Here is a 19,059-nt window from a genome sequence, read left to right as displayed (position 1 = left end):
ATTAAGCTGTTCTCATGAAAGTATTTATTTATTTATTTATTTATTTATGTAGCAACAGAAGGAAATGACGTCTATCGATAATTGTAAAAAGTTCCTAATTTGAGCCTATTTATAGACCAAAAAATGTCTGGCAAAGAAAGAAGACTCAGAAAAGATTTATGAACCCTTCAGAATTACTTAATCATGTAACTTAAAATAAGATATAGAGACTCTGATTAAATGAATAATATACAAAGAAACTTTTTTATTGTTATGCTTTTATTTAACACACTGATCCAACCATTTTTTTTTTTGGAAGGGGGGTGGAGAGTAAATATATGAAACTCCAGGATAAATGCTAGAGTCGGGCAATCACGTCAATGAGGTGACAGTCAGATGTGAGTTTGGCTGTTCTGTATTTAAAACTATATACATACACACAAATTTGGCTATCATTGTAACTGCCTTTTCTTTCACAACACAAAGTGCACAAAAGTAAATTGTATCCTATTTATAAGTGATTTCTCAAGATTAAAAGAGGCAATATTTCAGGATGCTAGAAAAAGTTACAACTATTTCTGAAGAATATGTCTTCCAGTTGATGATCATTTTGATATTTTGCATTTTGATAAGTAGAGGACATTTAATACTAATCCTGCCCTTGCTAAGAGTCCTCACTCTTTAAAAGCAACCGTCAATGTAAGATGTACAAATGTCTCCAGAGTAACAGCTAATGTACACGTGGTGGCAATGTACATGTTTGAATCGGCCAGAAGCAAAATGATTAAATAGGGTGTAGTTCATGGTATTGTAACAAAGAGGAAAACCGCTGCTTTCTTAAAAGAGCAGTTAGATGAAAGTGGAACTTTTGATCACAATAAAACATTATGCTCAAGGACAGCAAAACACTATATCTGAAAAAAGGACACTCATCCCACCTGTAAAGTATGGAATTCCTTGTAATGATTGAGCTGATTGAGTTCATCATTGAACCACAAATTTTCTGTCATTATTACAAGTGAAATTATGTAGCATAATGTGGATCCCTTTTTTTTCTTTTTTTTTTTGTTCTTAAGTTTGCCTTATACAATTTGTTGTATTAGGAATTTGTTAGTTTTTGCAGAGTGCAGGGTCAGCCATTATACAGTGCACCTGGAGCAATTGCATGTTAAGGGCCTTGCTTAAGGGCCCAACAAAGTATGATCCTCTTTGGCAGTAATGGGAATTCAACCCGGTAATGTTCCAGATACCAGTGCAGATCCAAAAAATATGGGTTGAAACAGTTCCTCAATACAGACAGGAAACGTGCTGAGTGCATTAAAAAAAGTAGATTTTGGGTGTGAAGACACTGTAATCACTACATATTTTAACATTCTAGCATTCAAGCTTTTGGCCTACAAATGGCTGAAGGATAGCCATATGATATAAAGTTCAGGTAATATGCAAAACATGTAAAAAATCCTGCATCTCTGAACCATATTTGTCATTAAAGGGCACCTTAAAATGACTGCCAAACATGTTATAGAACAATACCTGAAATAAAAAATATGCTATGTGTATCTGTAATAATAGCCTCAATTTATTATTAAAAGAAAATGATGCAAGTTTAAAGTGGTTTCATTCAGTATTTTTGATTTGATTGCAGCGGTGGCGTGAGATGTACTCTCTCCATGGAATAGTGGAGTGCAAGAGGTGTGTTTGACTTTATCTGCCATCTCATTTTTTGGAGAAGTCTGCTTTTAATAGCTGGGTCTTGTTGCTTTGTCTTGCTCTTGGACATAATTTTCAAGCCAACAAAATCATGTAATACTTATGGTGTTAAAACACCTTTTGTACAAAGTAACAGCTTTAAGGATGCATTTCCTGCATTCAAGGTCATGAATTGACACACATGTTGAATGTTTTTATTAAAATGGTGCCTGTAAGAGTTATTAGTTATTAAGAGTCATGCACGATGAGGTGGTATTCCTTTAGTTAACAAGTATAATTAGCCCCCTTATAAATATTGGGTTCAAATTCTGGTCTGCTTGTGGTGTTTTTGGAGCTTTCTTGTTATCCCCATGTGTACACAGGATTTGTGTGTATGCATGTGTGGGTTTGTGGCAGACTGAGATTACATCCAAAGTTGGTGCCTACACTGTGGTTGAGGATGACATTATAGACTCTGGTGCAACATGACAGTAAATTGTAAAAATTGCATTAAAAAATGAAAGACTGGAAAAGTCAATCAGCTTTAAAATGTATGTAGGAAGAATAAATAGATACTATGTACAGAAGGGTACCTGCCACATCTGATGTGAATCAATGAAAAACAAATGAATGTAACACACAGCAAATCCAATGCTTCTGAGACAATAAGCTTATCAAAAACATTTTTTGCTTTGGCATGTGCATGTCTTTGCATCAGTTACATCATAGTTGACTTAATAACTGTGTGTCTGATTATATGCACACTAGGGGTTCACCCCTGCTCGCTTCGCTTGCCAACGGCCTGGCCTGTGCTACGCACCAGCCACTTCGCATCTCTGCCGCTCGTGTTTTGAAGAGGGGAGCTGAAAGCACCCCAAGGAGACCCGGTCACTCCTCTGAAATCCCCTCTTAAACGGTGATACAATGGGAAACAAATAGTTTTTTTTTTTTTTTAAACATCCTCTTTGCTAGATTAGCTGCTGGCTTGCTGTTGCTGCCGTGCTGTGTGATCTGGATCTTGCGTGGCACTTCGAACATTTAAAAGCCTGCACAGCAGCTGCCCTACTCTTTGTCTTTTATTTCTGGCCCCGGGCGTGGTTAAATCTCTTGGCACAAAGTCTTGTCTCATGGAATGTGAGTTCTTGATATTTTTTAGCTTATAATTTAAAAAATGGAATAAGAATCTGAAAATCTAACAGCATCACATTAAAGTTCGATAAATTCTGAAAAGAATGATACCAAACATATATATGTAGGTTTTTAAATAAACCAATTTAAAGCGGGACAAACAACGTGACAAAAATCATTGCACTTTTATGCTTAGGATTTCATATATATAGAGTAGATTTTGTTGTTTAATGTTGCCTACTGGAACCAAACACATTTTCATTACAATAAAGGAACTATGTATTTACCTCCTCATTGAGTTCTTTAGTCAATAAATCTTTATTTCCAAAATTAACTATCCATTTCCGTACATTATATTTTTTTTAAATATTTGAACACATTTGACTTGCTCAACTTTTAAGTATTTAAGTACTTCAGATGATTATTTAGGACAGCTATTAAATAAATATGTACTTAAGAATCTATACATGATTATTTACAGGAAAGTACATTTCATTTACTTGATAATGTTGACTAACATTTTTGCACTATTGCAGGTCAATCATGACAATGTGACCAACGTGCTACACAGCCATGCCATTGAACTGCTTCGCCGGCCTTGTGCAGTACTGCATCTCGTGGTGATGCAAGAAAAAGGATTTTCCAACCGCATCACTCCATCTGACCAGGGAAGAGTAATTCAAGTCACCCTGCTCAAACGGGATCGTTCTGAGCCCCTGGGGATCAAGTTGATCCGGAAGCCGGATGAGTGTGGGATTTTTGTCCTTGATCTGCTGCCAGGGGGCTTGGCTGCTAAAGATGGAAAACTTCAGAATAATGATAAGGTGCTGGCCATTAATGGTCAAGATCTAAGACATGGGACCCCAGAGACTGCTGCACAGATTATTCAGGTACACATGTTAGTTCACCTCAAAAAAAAAAAGGATGCATTTGTGGTGGTTGGGGGCATTGAGAATGTTGTTACCAGTGAAAATAGGCAGACGTTGTTTCTGGGAATCTGGTAGCTTTGTATTCTAGGTGTAAGTTATATAAGTTACTGCAAAATGATCCATCCATACATCCATTTTATAACATGCTTATCTAGCACAGTGTGGCAGGGTGCTGCAGCCTATCCTGGATGCAAGAGGGGAGCTTGGTGTGAGTGGGATGCCAGTCTATTGTAGGGTACACAAACACACTGATTCAGAAAAGGACAGTTTAGAATTCTCATTAACTTGAAACATACATATGGGAAGAAAATCAGGGCACCCAGAGGAAGAGCCGCCATGAACATGCACACTCCTTCCAGGCAGTAAATGAGCAAGGATCTCTGTTGGATTCTGGACCTGTGAGGCACCAGCACAACATCCTGTCATGTTTCCTGTAGCTTAGTATTATTCTTTGAGTTTTTATTTCACTGGATCACTTTGCCAAACTTGTGAAATAGAAACTTGAATGCAATAATCATAAGCAAGATGAAATATTTAGAGGTAGAAACCTCCTATGATGCTATCAATGCATAAGGTGTAATACTGTGTATTATATGCTTAGTGTAGTTTGCTGGGCATCCTAAAAACTTTACCCATTTCTAAAATTTGTAAACCGTACATCAGCAAACTTGTTAGGTCCTTTTGCATACAATGCAAAAAGAACCTGCTGCTGTTGCCATGTCTCTCTGCATGGTTATATGAAATAGTTTGCTGACTGTGCTTTAGTTTTGTGGAAATTCTGATTTCTTTGAGATATCAAACAGATTGTGCCGGACAACTTTTTTAAATTTTCAGTTAGCAAATTTGTGAAATCGTCTGTCTTCTAACAGAATAACTTTATGTGCAACTTCAATTACAAATTTACTGTTTCAAAGTTTACTGTTTTAAATTGACCTTGAGTAAGGTTACTTAAACTTGTACGGTATATTTTGTATATTTTCCTATTATACCTGTCCAACAGCTGCTTCTGATGGCAAAATGGATCTCCAAGTTAGCCAAATGCCAGGAGAGGCGTGCACAATGCTGGTATTCCAGCTCACATCTCCTTTGTTAACTTCAAAAGGCCAAAAAAGGGAAAAAGTCAGTTATCTTGACTATAAAAAGAAAGAAATTATACGAGCATAGAGTGAACAAATACAGCATTCTACACTAAAAACATCCTCACTGCTGCATTATCTGCACTATATAATGATTCAGAATTTCTCTGACACTGTAATTTATTGGAAAAGCTCCAGACCTATGTGCCATCATGGTCCAAAGAATCATAGTTTTATGCTGAAACTTTGAGATTTTAACTCTGTATCGAGTACTTCCTTTAAAAATGTTATGTTTAAGAAATTTAAACTACAATTCTTCACAGTCCCTCCGTACCTAAGACCTAACAGAACAGTAATCAATTCAATTTTTGCATTACTTGAATTGGAATCTGCTGAAAGCTACTGAGCCACCACAAGCATACTTGAGGTTTGTTTTGAACTAAATGACATTGTAAGTTCTGTTAAAGAGCAGGTTTTTAATTCTCTACTAACACATGTAATTGCATTCTATTATTACTGTTATTTTTGAATATGATTTATTGTTACAAAAATATTTCATAAACACAAATGTGATGACTGGCTTTTTGATGAAGTAACTAAAAAAATGAAAATGTCGCAGCTTTAAAATTAATTGACTAAGTTTCCAAGCACACCTGTTTTGCAATGCATACATTTTCTAAGTTTTCTTGTTCTATTATCCTCAAACTATAAATCTTCCTACTGAAGAATACTGAAATAATACATAACACTAAAAGTTGTTAATTAAAATTCAAAAATGATTGTCTAAGATTGGTCATAAATTATTTAATAACCAATAGAAGAAATGGAGGTATATAAAACACAAGGTCCTCAACAGATTTTGACAACTCCAAGTCTGTACTATAAATTACTTGTTTGTAAAGACATTTAAAATATTGATTCATCCATCTATTTTATAATCACTCTTTTTCCATTTCAAAGTATATAGGCATATTTTGGTGGCATGAGTTTTAAGTTAGGAACCAGTTCAAAAAGGGAAATGTGGTCATCTGAGAGTGTAATTGCATAATCCACACTGCCTCGTAGCAATCCAGTTTATCATAAGAAACAGGTCTTTGGCTTTTGTAGGTAGCTGGAGATCCCAGAGGGAACTTATCCTAAATACAGGAGAACAAAGCACAGACAGTAACTATGCCAAGTTTAGCCCAGACACTTGGAGTTGTAAGATATCAGAGCTAACCACTAGTACCACCCTGCAAGCAAAAATTGTTATTCAAGCCATATGTTTACTTAAGAGAATATGAATTATTAATGAGAACATTTTCTAGCTGCTCCACAATGAGCCAAACAATTTCACCAGTGTACTGTGTTTTTCCCAGTTGATTGTGGTGTGCGTCAGAGGTGTGTTCTTGCTCATATTCTATTAAGTGCTTGCATGGACTGGGTGTTGGGGGCAAGGGTTTGGGGTCCAGCAGCTGTAGGGCATCTACTGGTGAAGAAAGAGTCACTGATCTTGATTTTACCGACAATGCTATGATGTTCGCAGAGTCAATGGAAGCTCTGAGCGAGGAGTCTGAGTCTCTGGGCTTGTCAGTATCCTGGATAAAAACCAAGATCCAGGCCTTTAATGACGTCTAGGGCACAGCCGTTAGCAGTGTGTCTGTGTCTGTCTGCAGAGAGAGTATCGACCTTGCTGAGAGATTTACATACCTCGGGAGTGATATTCATGTCTCTTGTGACTCTTCCTATGAAGTCAGTAGACTCACTTGGAGTCATGAGGTCAATGGAAAGGGGTGTGTGGTGCTTCCGATATCTATGCAAAATAACGAAGTTCCAAGTCTTTAGAGTCCTGGTGCTTCCTGTCTTGCTATATGGTTATGACACATCGACGCTATCATTTGACCTGAGATGAAGACTGAACTCCTTCGGTACAGTGTCTCTTTGGAGAATCCTTGGGTACTGCGATTTTGACTTTGTGTTGAATAAGCGGTTGCTCATGCAGTCCCCAATGAGACACATTACCTGCATTGTGAGGGAGCATCAGTTACGGCACTGCGGCCATGTGGCTTGATTCCCTGAGGGTGATCCAGCTCACGGGATCCTCATTGTTGAGGACCCGAGTGGCTGTACCAGGCCAAGGGGATTCCCACGTAACACCTGGCTGCGGCAGATAGATGGTCATTTTTGGAGGGTGGGACTGGACCGCGTGTCTGCCTAGGGGGGGTTATTGCCAACCAGGATCCCGAGTTGTTTCATTATGTGGAGGGTGCGGAAACGTGCTGTACCAGTGCATGCTCCCCAACCTGACCTGACCTGACAGAATGTGAGATGCTTTGTATGGCAGGTTAGCATGGTTTTGCTCCAATTTTCCCAGATTCTCCCATAATCCAAATGCTTGAATATTAGGTTGATTGTTGTCTCTTAGCTAGCCTAATGTGAGTAAGCACTGTGATATGAGAGCATATAACTTTGAAAGACTGACTTACAGTAATGCTGCAACAGATAAATTTGAGTTCAGAAAACCCACAACTTTTTAGCTGAAGTCATTTTAAAATAATTTTATAAGCATTTTAATTTGTACACCAACATTTCTCCAAACAGCTTTCTAATAAAGACCTTAAAAGTAATAAAGTAGTTCAGCACTTTTTAAAATTCATTTTTGGAACTCACTTAATTCAGTGCAGCTTATCCTAGCAAGCATTGGACACAAAGGCAGGAATGATCCACCTTACCTGCGCATTCCTGGACTGTGGGATGAAACTCTGAATGTGCAGCCCCCCCACTTTATGGCCGGCTTTTCCAAATGTGCTAAGGATGTAAGCCTGTCTATCAAAAATAAAGAACAGTGGTGCAGTATTGTGTATTCTAAGCAGAAGAGATTAGGGTAGCTGAATATTTGAGTCCTTGCCTACATGTCCTTTCCCTAGTATCTTCAGTTTATAACTACCGCAAAATAGTTTTTAGTTATTCAATAGAATGAGGTATACAGAGTGATTAAAAACCTGACTTTGTTTTCTCATAGTCCAGTGAAGCCAGAGTGAACTTTGTAGTGATGAGACAAGAGGATTCAACTTTGAGAGAGGAGAGGAAAGATGGAAGTCAGAATGGTGACCAGCCTAGCCGTGTCAACAGGAGAGATGAGATAACACACTACCACCGTCACCCTGCCTTGCAAAAGGTAAGTAAATCCCTTAAAGATGTGCAGCCTTACTGCCTCAGTATTTAATCCAGTGCTACAAGAGGATGCTTCTATATGTGTAATTTTTGAGTTTTCAGGGAAACCATCAAAGGGTGTCATTTCACTTGACAAATGGTTTGGCTTATCATAGGAAAGAGGCATGCATTTACCATTTAAAGTGTCCTAATTATTGAGTCCACATCTGCGTAGCCTATGCCAAGGGTGGCATGTTTGGAGCTGGCCACTCATTCCTTTATCAAACACTTCCTATGTCTGCTTTAATCTGATGTCTTCCTTAGTGATGAATTATTAATTTTTTGTCTGGTCCTGTGTTTCATCTTCCTTCTAGTTTAACATGATTTGGTTTGGAATGTGTGAACCTGGGTAGATTAGGACAAAAACTGGAGCTTAATCTTGGAGTCACATAATGAAAGTCTTTGGGCATTTTCCACTAACACTACTTGCTGTAACATTTTACCCACATGCCTCAGAATCACCTTTTTTATGCTGCTTCACTGATGGCACTTGCAATTATGATTACATCAAAGGTCAGAAACTGACATTTGTGTACTTCCCCATATAAAAAATGGGGGAGAAATGACTTCAGTGCTAATTATTTCTGTTGTTGCTTTTTAAACACTTGTATTTTGTAGTTTTTTTCTTTTCATAAGCTCCTCATATATGTGTCATTAAATGGCTGTTTCTTTAAATTTTGCCCACATATGGGTACCTCTTCATGGATCATAGTTTCTAAGTCATATTGAACACTGTCAGCCACTTTTGCACGTGGTTTGTGTTCCAATGTCCTTATTATAATTTGCACAAAAGAAAGGTATTTGGAGCTATTAAAGTGCCTGGCGATGCTTTAACTACATTCTTCTCTGCATAAAGTTATGGCCTGAAATCAGATGGTCACCACATAATGGCGGAGTGGTGGCTCTGAGGCTAGGGATCTGCACTGACAATCGGAAGGTTGCCGGTTCGAATCCCGTAAATGCCAATAGAGACTCAGCTCTGTTGGGCCCTTGAGCAAGGCCCTTAACCTGCAATTGCTGAGCGCTTTGAGTAGTGAGAAAAGCGCTATATAAATGCAAAGAATTATTATAATCAAAATAGACTTCTTGAATTTAATGTCACTGGCATGAGTTCCATTTATAGAGATTAAGCAACATTGCAGTGCTTTCTCTGTCTACCAAGTAGTTACTGTGTGTTTGTGTATGTATATATAAAATATATATTTTAATCCTTTATTCACCATATGTGATTTCTTGTATTGGGAATTTGTAATTTTTCGCAAACCTCACTGTACTCTCCAGCGACACAAGGAGAGTTTTGGGGTCAGAGCACTGGGTGACCTATTTGCAGAGTGCCCCTGGAGCAACAGAGTAGCATTCCTTCTTTCACGGCCAGGGTTTGAACCGGCAACCTTCGAGTTACCAGCCCAGATCCTTAAGCCAGATATCTGCCAATGCCAACTCAAATACATATCTTAGTTGAGTAATTCGGTTAATTTTATTGAAATTAAACCATACAGTGAAATGCTTTTGCTGCAGAAATATCAAACATGCATCACTAATGCAATACACAGTCTAATAACATAGGGCAGCAGATATGCATTTCTAGAGAAAGCAATGGTAATAAACAAAATTAATAAACATGCAAAAGTACCAGATTAACAATATAAATATATGGTGTAAGCATACAATATATGCAAGACCAGGTAAGGAATTAAGTGTAGAATCATTAGTGTATCATGACTGGAAGTGCAAGTACTTTTCACAATTGATCTCCCTCATGGATCAGATCAAACAGATTACTATACTGTATGTGAGTTCTCCACTTAATGACCCCGGCTTTAAACTCTAGTGGTATCGCATTGAATGCTTGCTAGATGACGAGGAGGAGGAGTTGCCACACAGCTTGAATTGCCAATGTGAAAAATGGCAGCTGTAGCAGTTGTGGCGTACAGAAAATCTGCCACCTGCTTACTCCACTGAGTCCACCTGGGGCCAAAGTTGCCACAGGGTTTTATTGTAACAGAACCTTTTGTAAGTGGCTACCATGAGTCTGTCTTTAAACTAGTTCCACAGCTCCTGTATAGCCAAGTGTTTGAGTGACATTACTTTTGATTTCTTGAACTTTTTAGCCATTTAGAGTATCTAAGCTCTGCTCAAGTAACTGAGATCATATAACTACAGTCTCTTTATGACCCTTTCTCTGCATAGTGTTTAGAGTCTGTCTGTTTATTGCAATGAACAGTCACAAGTACCAAAACCAAGGCCAACTGATCACTATCATAACTTTCTACTTAAAGGTACCCCTCTGAACTAATTTGTCTAATCCCAACATGATATGTGGATTGGCCCTAAATGATCACATGAGCATTAGCCACTAAGTGGTCAGAATAAAATTATTCATCCTCAGTCAGTGGCAGAGCCTTTGTGGGCAGAGGAATGGTGCTCACCCCGGGCTCCACCCAGATGACGGGTTTACAAATGTCACAAAAAAAAACAGAGGGGTCTACAACCGAGATCCAAAAAAAAAAAAAAAAAGGCAACATCAACATAAGTGTGCGTGCTTAAAGGCGTGGGGCCAACTAATGAGCTTACCCCTTTGAGTTTAAAAGCCTTGCTCCACCATTGGCCTTTACGGATAGAACTGTGCATTAGTTTTCTGAGTACGTCGTTATGTGAAAAGATAAAAGAAACAGGACACACCTCCACTGTGGTAACCTTGGAAAAGGAAAAATCCAGATGGAAAAGATCCCAAGAAAAATAAGATTAGTATTTGAATTAATGAAACCAAACATTACTATTGTATAAGACACATCTGTCTATTTTTATATAAACCTTTTTTTTTTTTTTTTTTTTGGATACACCAGGGCTACTCAAATATAAATTTGAAAGGTCCACTTACTAAATTTCCATTCAGTCTGAGGTCCGGAAAAGTGACGGTCAAATTCCAAATAGAGAACTCCAAAAAAAGGCAATCCCCAAACTTTAGAACTATACACAAAAAAATGACATGGTAGGCCTTTTAGTGTGACACCTTCTTTGTGCCACCAGTTGTTTGAACTTGGGCATAAAAGGTGTGAGGGCAAGGCGGAGGCACTGATGTAAATGTTCATTGGTGAGGGTGTTGCGGTATGTGTTTTTCACCATGTTCATAGTGGAAAAGGCAGATTCACAGCAGTACGTTGAGGGAAACATTGTAAGAATTTGAAGGGCCATCTTCTGCAGGAGAGGAACACCTGCCGCAGTAACCATCTTTGTCCAGAAGGTGACAAGGTCACAGTGAGATTCCTGCAGTGCTAGGTTTTCTTGTAGCTCAATTAACTCTGTTTGCAGAGAAGCAGCACTGGCCCATTGGAAGACTTTTGTGGCTTCATTTGAGAATTCTGCAATATTTTTGACAAGAAATGGATTTTCGATGCACAGCAAGACTTGTTTTCCCAAAGGGAAATCTTCAAAGCGAGTTTGGAAATTTTTAATCAGCTTGTCCAGGAATTCAGCATAATTGTGATGGTGATGTTTTCCTGCAGTCTGATCCAAAAGTCTTGGGAAGTGAAGCAGGTCCTGCTGTAAGTCACATTTGAACACCTCCAGCTTCCTCTGGAAAGCACGGACAGCTAACATGAGGTCACACACTGTGCTTTTTTTGCCTTGGAGCTTCAAATTAAGGTCATTAAGATGGGAAGTAATGTCCGTTAGAAAAGCAACAATTTCCATTTTCTCGTCATTCTTCATGAAATCCACAAACGGTTTGGCTTTTGCACTCTTCTGATCCAACAGAAATGTCTCCAGCTCTTTCCGCAGTGCCCAAAAACGCTCCAGTACCTTGCCTTTACTAAGCCACTGGACATTGTTGTGAAGGAGCAAATCATCAAATGTTGCATTCACCTCTATTAGAAATGAGCGCAATAAACGATGTTGCAAAGCAGAGGATGCTCTCAGATAATTGACTAGTTTCATGACTGTTGTCATGACTTCTGAGTACCTTTCTCCAAGGCTGGCACACAAAACCATCTGGTGAATTATGCAGTGGTATGCCATGAGGTCAGGGTGGTGAGTTCTCAAGCGTGACACTGATCCCCTCTCTTTCCCAATCATACATGGTGCGCCATCAGTAGCAATGGAAACAACATGCTTCAGGTCTATCGCTCTGTCTCTAAGCATCTGTGTCACTGCTTCATAGATATCATCCCCCCTTGTGTGTCCATGGAGGTTTGTGAGACCCAAAACATCTTCATGAAATTCTCCCTTTTCTTCATCAAAAAATCTGACAAAGACCATGAGTTGTGCATTGTCCGTGATATCTGTGGATTCATCCACAGCCAATGAAATGAATTTGGCTTTTTTTATAGCAGAACTACGTTGTTCAAGCAAATCATCAGCGTATATTTCAGCTCGTCTTGCAGCAGTGGAATCAGAACAGGGTATTTGGTTTATTTTCTGGATTATTTCATCCTTTTGAGTCCCTTCAAACAGAGCAGTCACCACTTCACTCATACACTCTTTGACTACTTCAGCATCAGAGAAGGGTTTCTTGTTTTTTCCCAGGACCCATGCTACTCTTAGTGAGGCTTCTGTTGCCCGCTCCTGTTGTGTGGCTGATCTAACTATTACACTGCTTGTAGCTTCATATGATGATTTCAGCTGGTTTATTTTTATGGTCTTTACCTCTGAGTTCTGAGGGTAATTTTGTTCGAAATGTGCATGCTTGGTTTCATAATGGCGTTTCACATTACCACTTTTGATTATTGCTACCGTCTCGTTGCAGATTAAACACATTGGTTTTCTGCTTCCCACGGGGAGCACAAACGCATATTTTTCTGTCCACTCACTCTTAAATTCGCGGTTTTCAAAATCAACTTTTCTTTTCTTATCAATGTACTGTCATGAGCCAGCCATCTTCACTTTCAGTCAGCAAAAAAAAAATTCAGTTATCGAAATTTGCACTGCCTGCGAGTGATGAGACTGCCTGTTCACCGGCCTGACCCAGAGCACGTGACCGGTACATAAATCTGGCTGCCGTGAATGAGCGAGCGAGCGAGTATTGGGGGGGAGGCGGGGAGTAGTGGGAACGTTGCTATGACGATACTGTTACAGCTGCTGTGATTGGACATAGATGAAGCAACCAAACCGAGTAGAAACCTCAAAGATATATCGCGCGGAATCACAATTGCGCACTTCATTGAGAACTCATTTGGATTATGATTAAATTTGCATGTTTGTTTTGGCGTCGGTCCAGATTTAACCGTATTTGGGTCCGGATGCGGACCGGAGTCCGCCTATTGAGTACCCCGGGGATACACTGTTCTAGGCTTCCATGTCCTATCCAGAGATGGACCCACCTCATCACCAACATAGCCAGTATAGCCTATCGGTTTTTATCACAGGGCACAGTCATACACTCACTTATTATACCAGGCCAATTCAGCATTGTCAAATACAGTGGAACCTCGGGTCACGAACGTCTTGGACCACGTACAAATCGGGTTGTGACCAAAAAGTTTGCCAAACTTTTGCATCTGTTCACGACCACACACTCTGGGTTTCCCTTCCGGTTCGTACGTGCCGATGATTTCCACACGTGTTCAGTCTCTCCCTGTGCAGCGCGAGAGAGAGAGAGTACAAGAGCGCGAGAGAGAGAGTGTGTGTGTGTGTGTGTGTGTGCGCGCAAGAGCGAGAGAGAGCAAGCGTGAGTGAGTACGTCTATGTGTGCATGAGCGCGAGAGAGAGTGAGTGAGTGAGTGCAAGAGCGCGCGCGCAAGAGAGAGAGTGCAAGAGCGCGAGAGAGAGTGTGTGTGTGTGTGTGTGTGTGTGTGTGTGCGCACAAGAGCGAGAGAGAGCAAGCGTGAGTGAGTACGTCTATGTGTGCATGAGCGCGAGAGAGAGAGTGAGTGAGTGAGTGCAAGAGCGCGCGCGCAAGAGAGAGAGTGCAAGAGCGCGAGAGAGTATATATATTTACATACAGCTCGTACGGTCCGGAACGGATTAATTATATTTACATACAATCCTATGGGGGAAATTACTTCGGGTCACGACCAAATCGAGTTGCGACCAGAGTTTTGTAACGAATTACGGTCGTGACCCGAGGTTCCACAGTAACTTGACATATACAGTATATATGCCCAGAAACGGCATCTCACACAGACAGTAACTGGGCCAGCAGTTGAGCTCTGATCCTCCAAAGCTGCAAGAGATCAGTGCTAAAACCTTTGCCACCAATAGCATCAATTTCAGTTATATCAATTAATTGTTTAATTTATGTACATTTTTTCTAGATAAAAGCAAGAAGACATAAGGAGAAAATTTTATCAGTTCACTTCACTCTTAAAATAAGTCAGTTTTCATAATTTTTCTAAATTTAGAATGCTCATTCCAAACGTAAAGTAAGCAGACTGCCTTGTAATGAAACAGACCTTCTATCATGACAACAGCCTTGTATGTTATAAATCAATGAAAGTCTACAACCACATAGTCCCACACCAGGAACCCCATGCTGACTCCTAAAGAGCACACAACTCAATTCTGGTTTACACTTGCAGCTACCTAATGGGCTGATAATGATCTACTTGTAATATTCAGGAGGAATGACCCTGGCAAAGATTACATGAACTGCCCGATAGGGGAAAGCTTTGGATCTTCTTTGTTGCTGTTGACTGTTTGCATAATATGTGTTTTGGAAAGGTTAGTTATAAGGGTTCAGGTGTTTGAATAGCAAAAATCCATCCAATGCTGAATATAACATGAGCTATTCTCTATGTAATAAACCTCCAGACCAAATGTATCAAAACTAAAACTCAAAAAAAAAAATTCAAACTCTTTGCACAATGCAAGAATGGTGATGAATAGAAGGCTCTAGAGAGTGTTAAGGATGAGACCACAGATCTATTTTTGTATTAATAAAATCATAAATTAAGGCATTTGTCAAATGTAGCCTAGCTTGTCATCCTTGTAAAATATACACATGCTTTCATTGTATTCTTTGCGCTGTGACATACATGTCCAATGAAGCTGGTTTGCTTGGACTTAGTTTGCTTAGTTTTTTTTTTTTTTTGCCACCAGTATCTTTTTTTCAGAAGAGGATGTTTCTAAGCAAGACACCATTCCTTCTGCACATCAGTAAACTGGTAGATTGTTCTCTCAGCTTGGATGACTTCACCTTGGCCCCCCACTCCATTGGCTTTGAATGATGCTTAATGGGTGCAATTCAAAACAAATTAAAATACTTATTATTAAATATAGACCGCTTGAAAATCCAAAATGCATTGGTTGGCATCAATGTCAAAGGCATTTGTGCACACAAGAGTGGATTGTAAGTGAAGAAAGAGATCAAAGTATCCCAATTTCATACTGTACATGTGGCAGAAAATTGAAGTACCCAATTAATATTTTTATGATAAGGAGTCTAATTAGAAATACAGTTAAAGTAAAACAGTTTACAATTACAAGGTCAGATTTTAAAAATCCAACAACACTACATTGCACTCAACTCCTTCCAAACATGACAGTCTTGTTTTGCTAGCCCTAAATTGTGAGTTTTGTATTATCAGAAAAAGCTACTGCATTCTTCTCTACCTAGTCCTTGTAAATGACGTCTCTGCTGGTGCTGCTTTGTTAGTAATAAAAACAAAGTGTGTTTCTTATGGTGTCATAACTATACTTTAGATCATTTGGTTGCATCAGATTTTTTTTTCTTTTCTGAATCTGTGAGGCTGTCATATTGTGACTATGGAAAGGGGGTAATATTAATGCTTGATCTTGATCCTCCAAATAAATGTATAGCCCTTTTAGCTTATACTGGTAGCCCTCAAACCATGCTTTAAGAGCTCTTTTATGTTTTAACCTAGGTACCATAACCAGTTTCATTTGAAGTGAAAGGGAGGATTCTTTTTAAAAATACTTGTAAAATATTTACAGTATAATAAGTCAACACGCTATGTAGTACAAGCAAGAACTGACCAAGTATCCTTGTGGTTTTCATTCCAACACCTTAGATGGTAGGCCACACTTCTCACCAACTAATTAAAACAACACAATCCCAACTTCCTTTTCATGTCACTTTTGATTCATTTGGGCATTTCTGTAAATGTTTACCTCTTCCATTCTACCCTGTTGGTCTCTTAAACACCACATGGGATTCACTCACTTCTTTCGTAAATAATATGCTGGTGCTGTCTTTCCAGGGAGGAATTTGGAGACGCCAGGCCACAATAGAAGCTTGTCAAAAGTTTGTTCCTACAAAGAGGCAGTCTGCTGTAGTGCAGAATGATTCAGGCCAGAAGGCGGCAGAATCCAAGATAAAAGGGCCTTGGTGTCACTCTACTTGCTCTTGATCAAAAGGGCGTCGATTTGGTGTGAGGCTGGCAGGGGATCAAAGTTGGTTGTTGTTTGTGTTTGCCTGCTGAGTTTGATCCTCCATCCTGTGTCTGCTTTGAGCTTCCACCTCCACCCCACACCTTAAGCTCCACCCTGCTGCCTGGAAGAGTTTTCATAACCTGTACAGCTTAAATGTCTGCAGCCTCTTCCTGATTTTTTTTGCAAATTCTTTAAATTAATCAAATGTCTGCTAGCTTTGGAATGCGTCTGGAGCAAAGTGATCTCTATCTACAATGGTTGAACTAATCTGCTTGCTAAACACCCCTATCTGGTCTGTAGTCTTTCTAGCCTTATTAGCTACTAGCTGCTTTATTTGTGCTGCCTTTACTTGGTTGCCCAGTAAAACTGAGAGGGTTAACTCCTGAGTGCCCCACCAGAGGACTCACTTCAGTGCTTTGCTAGCTAGTTAGATGATACAGTTTATACCCAAACTAGGCAGATCCTCCTATGATACACTGTATATAACCAAACCCAAGCACTTGTAATTCAGTGTGTACTCCAGTACAAGCAAACCAATGTATTGCATTTCTCTAGCAGATATCAACCAAAGAGCTATACAAGTGCAGAGTCATAGTAGAGTTGTTTTTTGGCTGTTTTGTCTTCTTCACAGACTCTTTCAGGGTCTTACTGTATGTCAGCAAAATAGATTGACCCGCAACCTTCTTTAAAGTCAGTGGCCCAGCTACTAGGCCACACTGCCTTTACTAGTAATGCTTAAGATGAGCTTTTAGGCAAATAACTTTACTCTTGACCTTGATAGTATTGTAATTACAGTGCTTTCCACTAGAATCTTTTGATTACATCCCTCCATCATGTTTCTCAATCTGATTTTTAACTTAAGGGTTTGCAAGGTATTGGACCATATTCCTAAAGCATCAGGTAGGGACGAATTCATGGTAAAAAACTTGTCCATTACAGAATCAACTTCTGTGCACATCCAGACTTGCTCAGATTTAACAATCTACATCTCTTTGGGAGGTGAGAGAAAACCAAAGTATGTGGAGAGACTGATCATAAAAATCCTTGCAGCCATCACATGTAGTAGGATTTTAATGTGAGCTCCTGGAGGTGCAAGTCATCATCTTCGAGCACTCTGCTGCCCCTGAGTGAAGATTATATCTATTTTTTTGGAAGGAAGGATAGCCATGCTTGTTTTTGGCTCTGGATTTTTAAATGAAGACTGGTAGTAATGGATCTAAGCGAGAGCAGCATAAGCAGGTATTGGTGGGTTTTGCTATCAAAGTGAGGAACAGTGAGTGCAGATATCAAATTAATTGCTGTCAGTGTTCATCTTCTTTAGTTTGAAATCAGAAGTATAACTAAAGTAACAATCAGTAAAGTATTTGAATGTATAATGACAAAAAGTATACCTTACATACTGTATGTCCAATGAATGCATACTGTGTGGACATGCATATATGCAGTTTATCTATCCCTCTTCCCATCCCTACTAATCCAGGCCAGGATCGTGAGGCATTATGCATAATATTAAAATATATTGAAAAAAGTAAACATGAGTATTATGCAGCTCTAACAAGTTACTTTTTATTTATTTTTTTTCTTTATTAGGATCTACCAGGTTTCCCCTACAGTCAGCCAAAGGTGGTCAGTCTGAAAAAAGACCCTCGTATGTCACTCGGAATAACTATATCAGGGGGCCGTGATGGCAAAAACCACCTTCCTATATACATAACAAGCATCCAGCCAGTTGGTTGTCTGTATCGGGATGGAAGGATCAAACCAGGTAAAGTAGTGGCAGAAAGATGAAATTGTTGTAGACTGTGAGCTACACTAAATCTGCATACCTCAGTCTAGAAATGCGGACCAAGTACCCCACCTTTTAAAGTATTCTGTTCTGGCTTTTTGGAGAATGTTACTGTATGTTGTTTTTGAATTTGTTTGCTGTGTATATTATCTGAAAAAATGCTTTGGCCGTTGGGGTGATACACAAGATAGATGACTTATTGTTCACAAAGAAGCAACACATTGCATCAAACTTGTCTAACCTGCTACAAGTGGAGCAGTGGGGAGTAAATGGTGGAACTTTAAGTAAAATGGAATGAATGAAAGGCTACACCTCTCCAAACTGTCATCAGATGTTTTTTTGATATCGAAATAGATCATTTTGTGCCATGGCTTTCTCTTGTAACTTAGCTTTTTTGCTATTCCAGTTGTTCACAGCTTTTTCCCAGACTTTTGCACCTTTAAAAAACTTCAGAGATTTTTCATTGTAGGAACATGTACTCTTAATTTATAAAGAAAATATTTGTATTATTTTTAAGACTCCTAGAATATATGGTGTCAAAGACTACATTTTGGTGATTTTTAGAATGTTCTCTGCATCTAAAATAGTAGCGTCAAGGTTATACAATAATATTTTTTTATTTACATTGTCTTTTATTTATTTATTTATTTTTTGCATGATAAAAGCTTGTAAAGCCTCATGAGGTTTAAGGCTGTGAAATTCTACGCCTTGTCCCTGAAGCATTAAGCTTTCAAAATACCTGAAAATATTAATGCTTATAAACTACTCAAGTAATAAATATTATTCAAGGCTTTAAATATAAGCAAACTGAAGATTATTTTATTTTTTCCTTTACTACCAGAAGATCGCCACATATAATACAATATATTGTAACATTGTAATTTTTAATAAATTTCAATATATTTGGTATAACCTACATGTTTACTTCCTTGCTGTTACTGATTTAACTGTA

General features: G+C 38.9%; 1 protein-coding gene across 3 annotated transcripts in view; it reads left to right on the top strand.

Moving 5' to 3' along the window:
• lnx2b (ligand of numb-protein X 2b) overlaps nt 1–19,059 on the top strand; it is a 67,696-nt gene that overhangs the window by 36,060 nt on the left and 12,577 nt on the right. For all 3 annotated transcript variants that reach the window (XM_028815845.2, XM_028815846.2, XM_028815847.2), the window contains 3 exons: nt 3,333–3,686; nt 7,803–7,958; nt 17,912–18,086. In XM_028815845.2, the coding sequence (XP_028671678.1) occupies nt 3,333–3,686; nt 7,803–7,958; nt 17,912–18,086 (685 nt within the window). The remainder of the gene's footprint in view (nt 1–3,332; nt 3,687–7,802; nt 7,959–17,911; nt 18,087–19,059) is intronic.

Source organism: Erpetoichthys calabaricus, chromosome 12 (assembly GCF_900747795.2).
Source record: "Erpetoichthys calabaricus chromosome 12, fErpCal1.3, whole genome shotgun sequence".
In the NCBI taxonomy this organism is placed as follows: domain Eukaryota; kingdom Metazoa; phylum Chordata; class Cladistia; order Polypteriformes; family Polypteridae; genus Erpetoichthys; species Erpetoichthys calabaricus.
The sequence above is the reverse complement of the archived record's forward strand: the minus strand, read 5'-3'. Positions and strand labels throughout refer to the sequence as shown.